This window comes from Sabethes cyaneus, chromosome 3 (assembly GCF_943734655.1).
Source record: "Sabethes cyaneus chromosome 3, idSabCyanKW18_F2, whole genome shotgun sequence".
Taxonomy (NCBI): domain Eukaryota; kingdom Metazoa; phylum Arthropoda; class Insecta; order Diptera; family Culicidae; genus Sabethes; species Sabethes cyaneus.
Genome location: NC_071355.1, coordinates 245,882,148 through 245,893,274, shown reverse-complemented (window position 1 = coordinate 245,893,274; position 11,127 = coordinate 245,882,148). Strand labels below are relative to the sequence as shown.

At 47.7% G+C, this 11,127-nt stretch overlaps 1 protein-coding gene across 1 annotated transcript in view; it reads right to left on the bottom strand.

Moving 5' to 3' along the window:
- The window catches only part of LOC128744672 (ets DNA-binding protein pokkuri), a 55,152-nt gene continuing 44,025 nt past the window's right edge, over window positions 1-11,127 (bottom strand). The window contains exons 2-5 of the mRNA XM_053841837.1: window positions 3,162-4,407; window positions 2,837-3,086; window positions 2,354-2,770; window positions 1-2,285 (exon numbers count right to left, since the gene is read on the bottom strand). Coding sequence (XP_053697812.1) covers window positions 1,817-2,285; window positions 2,354-2,770; window positions 2,837-3,086; window positions 3,162-4,311 — 2,286 coding nt within the window. The 5' untranslated portion in view covers window positions 4,312-4,407 and the 3' untranslated portion in view covers window positions 1-1,816. The remainder of the gene's footprint in view (window positions 2,286-2,353; window positions 2,771-2,836; window positions 3,087-3,161; window positions 4,408-11,127) is intronic.

Here is an 11,127-nt window from a genome sequence, read left to right as displayed (position 1 = left end):
TGCATTATTTATACCTTATAACATATTTCTACTGATAAACTATGAAAGTCATATGCGCATAATGATTGTGATAAAAAATAATGCTTTACAGTACACAAACAAAAAAAAAACTATTGCAGAAAAATGTCGGTGTTTTTTTTTCTTCGTTTATTACACAACACACACACTTATGTAAAATTAGAATGACGGCGGTGTGGAAGTGCTTTATCCTGTACGCTATACGACGGCTAGCAAGATAATATCCGAATCGAAACCAGATTCCGCACCGTCCATCTAGGATGCGCGGTTAGGAGACTGGTTCCGGAATATCACACCGTGCTGCCTCTACCGGGGGGGTGTTTTTTTACGTATGTATGTATGCATGTACGTGTGTTTTTTGCTTTTCCGTGTGTGGTGGTGTCGAATAACTTGCAGTGAAAATTATTCTACTTTTGAGACGAAAGCTTATGCTAACTTACGACGTATGGGTTTACTATAAAAAAAAATCTGACCGCGTATAATATATGTACATATATCTAATCGTCTAAAATATAAGGAAGATTTCGATTTCCGTTTAAAGCCAACAAAATATGTAGAAGACATTCTACTAGCAGTGGTAGCAAAACAAAGTTGACCCTTTTCAAAACAACAAAAAAATAAAATTAAAAAAAACTCCACTAATTACCATCAATTCACACAACACTGTTGCTTAATAAATTCCCAATATAAATTTTTCTCTGCTTTTTTTTCATCACATTTGTTTGAAGTTTTGTAAATTTCTTATCTCTCTCGCGTCAAATGGAAGCCAATGGTGAAGGAAAGTTCTTAGACTTAGCCTAGTGTTTTTTTTCCCCTAGCACAAGATATAAACAAACCGATAAGTTGTTGATTAAAAAAAAGGAAAGCTATAAATGAGTACTTTTCTCGGCTGGATCAACCACTTACGGTGCTAATATTGTTGTAGAGTCGTAGGATAGATTCTACACCTAACAATTAAAACTGTACAATTTCTTCTCTTATTGATTACTGCATCATTCCTGCGTTAACAATCGAATCTATCTCCGTTTTACGTTTCTTCGAAAACATCATTAGCTACAATTTTGTGTTTGTTGGATCTCCTGTTGCCACACTAAATAGAGTTAAAAGCCTGATAAAAAGTTTCACCTTTTTTTTTCTTTATTCTGTCAGTTTTATACATCTCAACGTGTTTCTTGTTTTTTTTTTGAACCCATTATTAACTGGCAGGTTGTAATTTAACTAGTGTATAATAGAGTATCGCATTCTCGCATTTTTCTGTACAATTGAAGTGGTGAACTTCAAGTTCGATCTCCGCCAGACAGCTACACATATCAGATATAAGGTGAGAGAACGATTGGCACATTTATCTCTTGTTTTTTTTGTTTTGTTTTCCCTCGAAACGCGACGCGTTTCCACTTTTGTTACTCAACAAAGGTATCACACTTGTTTGTTTATTTTTTGTTTTGTTTTATCAATTGCACGCGCTCCTCGATCATCGTCGTAGTAGGCCGCCCCTCGTATGGGCTGGGCACAGCGTTAGGACCAGGTTAGGAAAGGATGGCACCAGTGTTTTATGTTTTGTTTCTTCTTTGAGATCACACTATTATACACAATCGCACCCGTTACCGGTCTTCTTCGATCTAGTAGGCGCTGTTCGCACTCCGTGTGCTGATTGCGACGGACGAACGGGAGAAGCGCTGCCATGATTGTCAACTTGCTTTCGGACTGGCCACGACAGGTTGTGGTGGTGTTTTTTTTTGTGGAAAGGATAGTGCAAGGTCGGGTGTGAAGGAAAAGGAAGGAAGGCCAGGGAGGGGGTTTATTTGTAGTACATGGGTTCGGATTTGCTGAGATCCGTAGGCATCATGCTTTCGTCGTCGCTGGTTTTGTCGACCTGTAGATGGTGCTGCGGTGTCTGCTGCTGGTGCTGGTGGTGCTGGTGATGGTCGGCCGGCGATGGGCTCCGATCCCGTTCGTGATCACGCTCGTGCTCCAGGGCATCCAGTCGACGGTCCTCATCTTGTTGCTGTTGCTGTTGCTGCTGGTGGCGGGCTTCGGCGGCTGCAACGGCAGCAGCAGCGGCAGCTTGGGCTTGCAGTTGCTGTTGGTGCAGATGGTGCAGGTTGTTGCTGATTGTGTGCAGGGATTGGGAGTTCAAGGATAGGGGATTCGGGGACGGAGGGGGTGAACCGTTCTCGTGGGATGATTGGGTCGGATGCTGTTGCTGCTGCTGCTGCTGCTGGCGTAACAGTTGGATGGTGGTCAGGCCGTTAGCGTTTCGAATCAATCTGCCGAAAAATCAATCGGATATTAATCTTTATGGTTAGTTAAAACCGAGGAAGGTGGCTAAACTTACGGATAACAGTCGACTCCGTTCGAACCGCTGCCGTAGTATTTGCGGTCGTTTGTACTTAGATCGGTAGGCTTCAGTTCGTCGAGGTCGGTTTCCATTTTGATGGTGGCGTGACCGTTGGCGGCGGCAGTTGAACTTTGTACGGACGTCTGCGACGGGTGATGCGGATGGTGCAGAGCGGTCGGCGAAATCGGAGGACCTCCTCCGTTGGCCTGCTGGTGCGAGGCTGCCGCTGCAACGGCCGCCGCAGCCAGGTGGTGGATGTTAGCCCCGTTCGGAAGCAGTGACATCAGCGAGTGGTTGCCAGCACCCGCAACCGACGCGCTCGATTGACCGTTGTTCGCATTCTGGCTGGCCATCGTCTGACGAAGCAGCGAGATGTTCTTTATGCTTTTCAGTTCCGTTGGATTGCGAAGGAACCTATCAAAAGTAGAGTAAAGGTTTCAAAACACTGTTTGAATTAAGTTAAAAGAGATTCAAACTTACTGGTAACAGTGCCGTTCGCCCTGCACTTTGCGCAGAATGTTGACCTTGTAGTAGTACCGCAGGGCTCGGGACATCTTATCGTAGTTCATGGAAAGATGGTTCTTCTGTTGGCCCCACAGTTTGGCCAGCCCGGCTGGATCGACGATTTTGAAGACACCGGTGTCGCGGCATTTCCACGCAATGTAGCGACTGTAGCGCTGCGACGGATCGTTCAGCAACTGCTGCAGGAAGTCCCACAGTAGTCTGCCATCTGGTGGAGGGTAGAAGAAAGTTAGCTTATTTCAAAACCGAGAACGGTTGGTAGAAGGGTTAGGGTGATACTTACTGGTATTGGGCTCAGGACCGTCGGGGAAAAACTCTCGCTTAACCGGTAGAAACGCTCCCGGCGTGGTCGGTGCCGATGAGGAACCATTCGGGGATGCACTGGAAGGCGGTGACAACGTGGGTGGTTTAAGGCTTAGCGAGTGCACGTTGGAGGTGCTGGCAGAGTGTCCGTTGCTGAGCGAAGCTGGAGAGTTGGTTCGGTTGATGCCGTTACTGCTGCTGCTGGAGACACCGTTGGTGCCGTTGCTCGAAGTGCCGTTGCTGTTGTTGTTGCCGCTGCTGTTGTTCAGCAGCGAAGACACTGGATATTGAAGGGTCTTGGTGTCCAACAGTTGCAGTTGGCCTAGGTGTTGGGTTTCCTTGGAGATGGGCGTCAATGGGGGGCTCTGGTTCTGCTGAGGGTGAAGTGGCAGTTTGCTGTCCGGGTGGGACAATGTCAATGGATGGTATCCGGCTGTGGAATTATCTTCATCGGAATCGGACTGATTGCTGCTTCCGCCGGAGCTGCTGTTCTGCGTGTGACTACTGCTACTGCTGGAAGATTTTTGGAATACGTTTTGCAGCTGTTCTTGGTGGCTTTGCGGTGGACTTCCAGCCTGCGAGTCGATGGATGGCGCTGGACTCAGTGTGACCGAATTGGACGCAGCCATGAACTGCTGCAGGTGGGATGTGTGGAAGAACGGACTATCCGGGGGCGCTAGAGCGCTCCAGTTCGGTGTCGGCGGATGACTGTGAGGTGACAGGGGATACCGGCTGGTAGGGGTTACCGGACTGCTCGGCAGATGCCGATGCAGAGTTTGTGCGTCGCGAACAAGCATCTGCAGAACGTTGTGCAGGACATCCCCGGCTCCTGGGCTGCGCTCGGCCAGATCGTTCTTCGTGAGCACACACAGTGCTTTGCCGTTCATCTGAAACAGATCCAGATCGAACTTGGGCAGGTCGAACTCACGCTCGCAGAAGCGCAGAAAGACGGCCACCTCATCGCGGCCCCAGATGCGCGGATCGGTGTTCAGCTGTGGCGGCAGTTGCGTCTTTAGGTCCGCCAGCGGACTGGGCGGTGCCGGCGGGTATCGCCACAGCAGATCCGAACCCCAGATACCGAGCGGGGCCGGCGGATTCAACGGTGACAGCGGTATCGGTAACATCTTCATCTTGGCCGACAGCTTGCTGGCTTTTGTCGACGGTTTGTTGACGACGAACGTGTGAAACTAGTAGCTCCTCGGTCGGTTCGGTTCGTTTTGGTGACTCTGAAAAGGGGACAGAAGCAAAGATGGAATGTTAGAAAAAGATGTGAAAAAAAGTTAAGTTTCAATCGCGATTTGTGTGTCGCTGATCTTTTGTTGTCGCTCGCGCGAAAGGTCATAATTTCATTTACTACTCTACTCTACTGGTTGCGAGCGGAAAGTCAATCCGGGAAATGAGGACTGTCTCGAGGCGATTTTTGTCTTTCGTCCGGTTTCGTTCGCCGTCCCGTCGTCATCGTCGTCGTCGGGGTCTCCTGCGTTGCGTGTGCATCATCGATTCCGAACGGGTGGCGGTGGCGAAGATAGATGCTGACGCTGTCTTTTGCTTCGACTCGCTTTGCTCGTCTGTGCTCTGTGTGATGAAGAGGATGTTGTGGATAGAATGGACCAACATTAGCATGGGAGTGCTTCGCTCGACGGACGACGGATCGGTCACGGTAGGAGGTACCTTCCGACGAGCACGGTCGGTGGATGGATTGGATGTGTGTGGTGCCAGTGCATGGCATGCCACCGGCAAGCACCGGCTGGGGAGCGCACGGAAAGGGGCCGGTCGAACGGATGGACGGCCGAAGCGTAGAGATGAAGTGTATTCAAATAACATCCGCTAGTTCAGGTTTTCAGCGGAAATTGATTTTTTTATGATATGTAGGTATAAAAATATTTCTCATCTTCGTTCTTTCTTCGCTTCGGTTGGAGATCCCGGAGAGTGTCTAAAAACCGCAGCAGAAATGGGTGCACGAAGGAAGAAAGTAGGGCGGCGGCGACGGTGGAGGGCACTCCAGGAGAAGGTCAGAGCATCAGTCAGTCGGAGGAGGAAAAAAAGAAGATGAAGACGACGAAGGAGGACGACCATCTCTCCCCGGCTGTGGCTGCCGATCACCCGTGGAAGAGTTGCAGCGTGCCTTTCCTGGCTTGTTTTCTCTTTGTTAATTATTTTTCATCATCGCTTTGTTTTTTTTTGTTTGGGAAAGAGCTGCACAGCAGCTCCTGGTGGTGGTCAGAAGAAGCCGGGGGAAAGATTGAGAATCTTGCGGTGATCTTGCGCTCGAGAAAACGGGATGTGTAATATGTGTTTACCAGCTCGTCGTCTCATCTTTCCTCCAGCACTCCAGAGTCGGTCGTGTCCAGCGTTTCGTTCCGTTGATCCCGTGACAGGCATTCGAAAGGCAAATATTTACCCGCACCAACATGATGGAAACTATGGGAAGAATAAACGACGACTTCGTTCTGCCGGTAGAAAATTGATTTATTCGTAAACAATTGACAAAATATCGCACATTTTTAGTCACGTTTACACTCTGAACCGTAAGCAGCTGGGAAAACTGTACTCAACCCGTGGTTTCCCGGCGGCGGTGAACGGCTTTAAAATGCGAAATTTGCAATTCAAGTAGTTTCTTCCTCATTTGAGAGGATAATCCCGTTCCCGGCTCAAACTGACCGGCTAATCGTCACTGTAATGGGCATTCACAGCGATAGAGATACGGAGTGAAGCAGCCACTTGAAACGTCACCCCCTCGAATGGGTGGCCGCGGTCGGCCGGCCATCTGCGAGGGCAACGATCCCATTCCGTTCTCTCGGCATCGTCATCGTAGTACGACGAGGCTCTGGCAACCGGGGCGAGTCAGATTACGGATTCAAGAGAAATTGGAATTTCATACTGGGAGGCAGCGGTAGCAACAAATGGAGTTCAAACGCATGCTAATCGGGTTCGGTTTAAAGTCCGATCCATTTCTGTCAAGGCATGTGCTCTCTCAGTTCGTCTTTATGTATGACATGCAAAGTGTCAGGAAGTGCAACTCGAATTGTGTAACAAATAGGACCCCCTGCGCAATTACTGCGCTCAAAATCGAACCCAACCAAAAAAAAAAAACAATCAATTAATCATCATAGAGCAATTATATCACCTGAAACAAGGAAGTCTACCGCGTGCCGCGAGAGGAGTTCGATCGAGACACACAGCCAAAATGACGCACTGCTGCTGCAGCAGCAGCAGCACTGTGCCACGTAGATTCGTGGAATGTGTTTCTTCTTTGCGGATAACCGCAAAACATCGAAATCTACATGCAGAGGCATGATCACCGACCAACCGACCGACCGACCGCACATCACCTTTCCTCGCGTCGCCCGAAACGTTTTTGATCGCTCGCTCGCTCGCAGGCTGACTGGCTGGCTGGCTGGTGATCGCGCACACACAAAATGCGGTGAGAAGCAGGAAACGAAACGTCGCCTTCCGCCTGCTTAGATTGCGTTCTGGCTGCGCGGCTGCCATTTCGGCGCGCGGAGGAGATCTTGTGTAGCGGTGATTTTCCCTTCGCACCTTGCGCTCGCATCCCCCCCTCCCTGCTCCAACCTGCGCAATCTGAGAGCTACATTTCGGATCACCGCAGTATGCGGTGATCGTAGCAGGCTCGGTCGACGACGAAGGCGTCGGCGGCAGGAGGTGTGATTTTCGACTAAACGAGAACAAGTACCGCGTGTGCTATCCGGTTTGCCGGTGGGTACACTGTTAACCTGTCTAACCAGAGCGCGGACACCGCAGGTGAGTGCGCACGGGAAGCTTGTTCCTGTCCGACTAAACCGAAATCAGTGTGTATCACCAGTGCAGCAGTGGTGAGGTTTTAAAAACTGACCGCGCAAAGTAACGCGGACAGACCGTGGAATGAGGTTTATGTACGCTTCATTAGTTCCTTCTCCTTTCTTTCTCGGTTCCCGGAGCACTCGCTCCTCCGCCGCCCTTCGCATGCTCCGCATGCCTACATCCGCATTCTCCCGTATCCGTTGCCTCCACCGCCGGGCAAAGTGATTAAAGGACTGTGGGGGCCTTTTTATTTCTTGTTTATCCCTCTGGCCGTTCGTCGTCGTCGTCGTTGTCGTTTTTTCCCTACTTTGTTATTGGTGATTCTCCAATCTCTTTTCCTGTTTCTTCTGCGTGAAACACATACGCTCCGCGCTCCGGTTGGGTATAGAACCAACTCGATCTCGCAGCGCAGAGGCAGGTCCGGCTCGCGATGACTTGTGGTTAATTTTGTTTTTCTTTGTTGAGTATTTCTTCTCGTCAACGTGTTTTTTTCACGGGAAGTGAAACCTAATGTATATATGTGGCCGCCGAGGGAAGCGAAGATGAGATTCTCTGGTTGAGAAGTCGTTCCAGTGGCGGGGGGAGGCTCCAGGGAGCAGCAACGCCAGGGGGCGAAAGAGAAGCCGACTTGTAAGAAACGGAATAACCGGTTTAAACGGAAACTAAAATGATATTATAAATAAAGTTCATAAAGTTTTATTCACCAGCTTTTCCTGTTTCGTCCCGCTGGGAGCGCTACTCTCTGCGCTCGCTCGCTTCCGTCACCGACGACCGTTCTGATTCTGCACCGATCGTGTCCGATCGTAACCGGCTCAGCATCAGCAGCAGTGCTGCGCTATTGAAGGCTGATAATAGCGAAACGCATTTAGTGCACAGTCCGGTCAAAGGAAGCGGAGATCAGTGGCATTCGATTTAATTACCTGCCAGGCCACAGCCAGCCAGGCTCTGTGCTCGTTCGTGCGGTTCCCGCAGAATCGAGTACTGCAGAGAACTACCATTATGATGATGATGATGATGATGATGGTGATGATGATGCATATTGGAGAAGCGGCGAACAAACGGTAAATTTAAATCGCACTTACAAGGACCGCGTGTGGAGCCGTAGCTGTACGGCGGCGTGGGAGCGAGCAAAGCAAGCAAAGCAAAAGAGCAGGATCAACTCTCGGCGACGACGACGACGACGACAACGACGGCGAATGATTCTGACTGACAATGGCTTCCGTGTTTGTCGGATCTGATGATCTGATTTGCCTACCGCTGCAACTGATCTTCATCATCGCAGCGTCGTCAAGCAAGCGTTGATTAATTGGCGGGTATGCGGAAAATGCGTTTACTGCGATGGAAGCATCTGTCTGTGGCAGCAGATGAAGCGCGGCCGCATTGTGGTTTCGCCGGGGGTCAAAAAATGGGAAAAAACACATTTTTATTCAATGTAATTCACTAAAAGTTCATATTTCACTTGAACATTGCCATCACAAAGCAAATTTAAGTTACCTTCCAGAAAGTTGCCTTCATGAAACTTCAAAAAGCAGATATTTCTTATAATTTGAGTTCATGAGAAATAATTGTAAGTTTTCTGAGTTAAGCCAAACAGAATTGGGCGTCCATCTGCGTTATTTTGACTGTTTTTCCACGGGTCTTCTGTCAAATTGACGCAGACGGATACGTTGACGCAGAATTCTGTTGGATCCTTCAACTATGTTTCTGAGCGAAACTAATATTCCTTCCTTTTCCAGGTAGTACCACCTCTTGGCGATGGGCGACGTAGAAGTTACACAATGAGAAATGTTACGCTGTGAAGATGATCATATAGAAGAGTTTGAAGTATAGAAAGTCTTACGGCAGGATGACCGAAACAGGCTTTTGATATATGAGTCCAAAAGGACTGGTTGGAATCCTCTGCAGCAGATCCTTCAGCATGTAAATTTTTACACAATGCTCAACTGGGACATTTCAGCGTTACGAGACACCAGAAGCAACCATTTTTGTTGTGTAAATCAGGTCTTGTTATATCAACCTTTTGGCAAATAACAGAAAAATGACTTACTGAGGAAAACCTAATCTTCCACTTATATTTGGTGAAATAGGAATTGTTTTGTATAGTAAAAGTGTTTCTTAACACTCCAGTTCGGTGTAATAGGAGCTGATGTCAAGTGTATCAAACTGATTTCACGACAATTGACATGGCCAGAGTCCCCTGCTTAGCTCCCCCAACATGACATATGGAGAGTTCCCTACCTACTATAGCTTGTCCTCGTAGAGAGTTTAATGATAACGATCGATGATCATACCTGGACTTGTTTTATGGTTTTACCTACATACTGGAGCACCCCGGGAACCCCGGTAAGTTAATATACCGAAGCTCTTACAATTTTTGTGATTCTGAACAGCACCAAAGTCTGACTTTATACCAGATCGTTCTTTGTCGACTAACTTGATAGAATTCTGGTACTTAGATTTCACAGGTGGATGCTGGAAACCGACGCAGTGTACATATATTAAAGTCAAAGTCGCTTTTGACACAGTAGATCATCAAATACACGCGCCCTCTAAACTCAGTGTATCTGCGTGTCAAGTTGGATTCCACAGTTTCATGATACATTCAGTAATACTGCTGGTGTTCTACAAGGCAGTAACCTGGGGCCTATGCTTTTCGTCTTCTACTTGCCTGCCTCATCTGACCATCAGAAGAACTGCTCTCGAACGCGAAACAAAAGATATCTACCGCGGCGTCTACCCGCTAAGAAGACCGAGAATGCATTTGGTTTTGGATACACTTTTGGAGTCGTTGGAAGATTCAATAAGCTACTTTTGTAGCCATACTTCTCCATAATGAACTTGATGCCCCGGTTTTGCTGTCTCGCATTGGTTTTCGACGTTCATCAAGCTTACTTACAACTAGATTCCGTCGGACCGTGTACGGATTCGACAACGAGTGGAGACCGCTACTATTCTAAGAAGTTTGGTGACCAAATTCCGAAGACAAGAAGTTCCGCGTAGAATGCCGTAAGTGCCTGCATCGTTCAAGTACCACGTCTACTACAGTGGTGATATAAAGACGGAACGTGAAATTAAAAATAACGAGTTATTCAGTGGAAGCTCTTAGATGACCGTATATGCGCGTTTAGAGTTAAGGGAAAGTTCTTCTACTTACTCTAAGTAACGCACCGAAAAATTTCAAATTTGATTATGTTAAGGATGCGTTTTACGACAGGCTCGAGTGGACCAGCCGGAGCAGATCGGGAGGGAGGAACTCTTGCGCCCTGACATTGCATTGGCAGATATAGTTTTCATCTGTCGACCATTTGACAAAGATCTAAGGCTCATAAATTTTGTCGCGATCAGAGGAATGGTCATCTGTAGTACCTAGTTTCTGCGTCTACATATTTTAATTCACATCTGAAGGTATCCAAACAGGGGATATTGATCATATCCTGAGTGACGATCGTCACTTTTCGGCTGTCATGGATCTCAACTGGTCTTTTCGATCAAAAATCGACTCTAGCGAGATGTAAGATTCGCGAAAGGTTGTCGAAAGCGGCGAATACTTACACCGAGAGGACACTGCGCTTCAACATTCAACGGTTTACGGCAGTACGGTAACGAGCTCGATGAACGGATCGCAAAACACTACTTTATTCAAATAGGTAGCACATCTACTACAGTGGTGACAAAAAGATTGAGCGTGGTAGTGTTGGGAAACCAAAAGCAAACGAGTTAATCGGTGGAGTCCCGTAGATTACTGTTAGTAGCGAGTTCTTCAACTTCAGTCTAATCAATGTTTACGCTCCGACAAATGACGAATCAGATAAAGTTAAGGTGGAGTTCTACGACGGAGTGCCCACACCAAGTCGTGCAAATACGAAGATCGAGCAGAAACTCTTTCGTATTGTCATTGTCATTGACCAGACTTTGAAAACAGTTGAAAATGCTGCGTTCAGGAAACTTTCTACGAGTGATACACTGTCTATTTACGGACGGATTAACTACGATTACTAAACACTCAGATGACGCTGCTGTTCGAATTATGGGCTACAACCGAAGAGAAGATCTAACTCTAAATGATTCTGGAATTTTATTAACGAACAACGAAAGCAGGAAGGTCTGCTTCCACTATGGAATTAGGTTGCGATTTGTTCATCGCT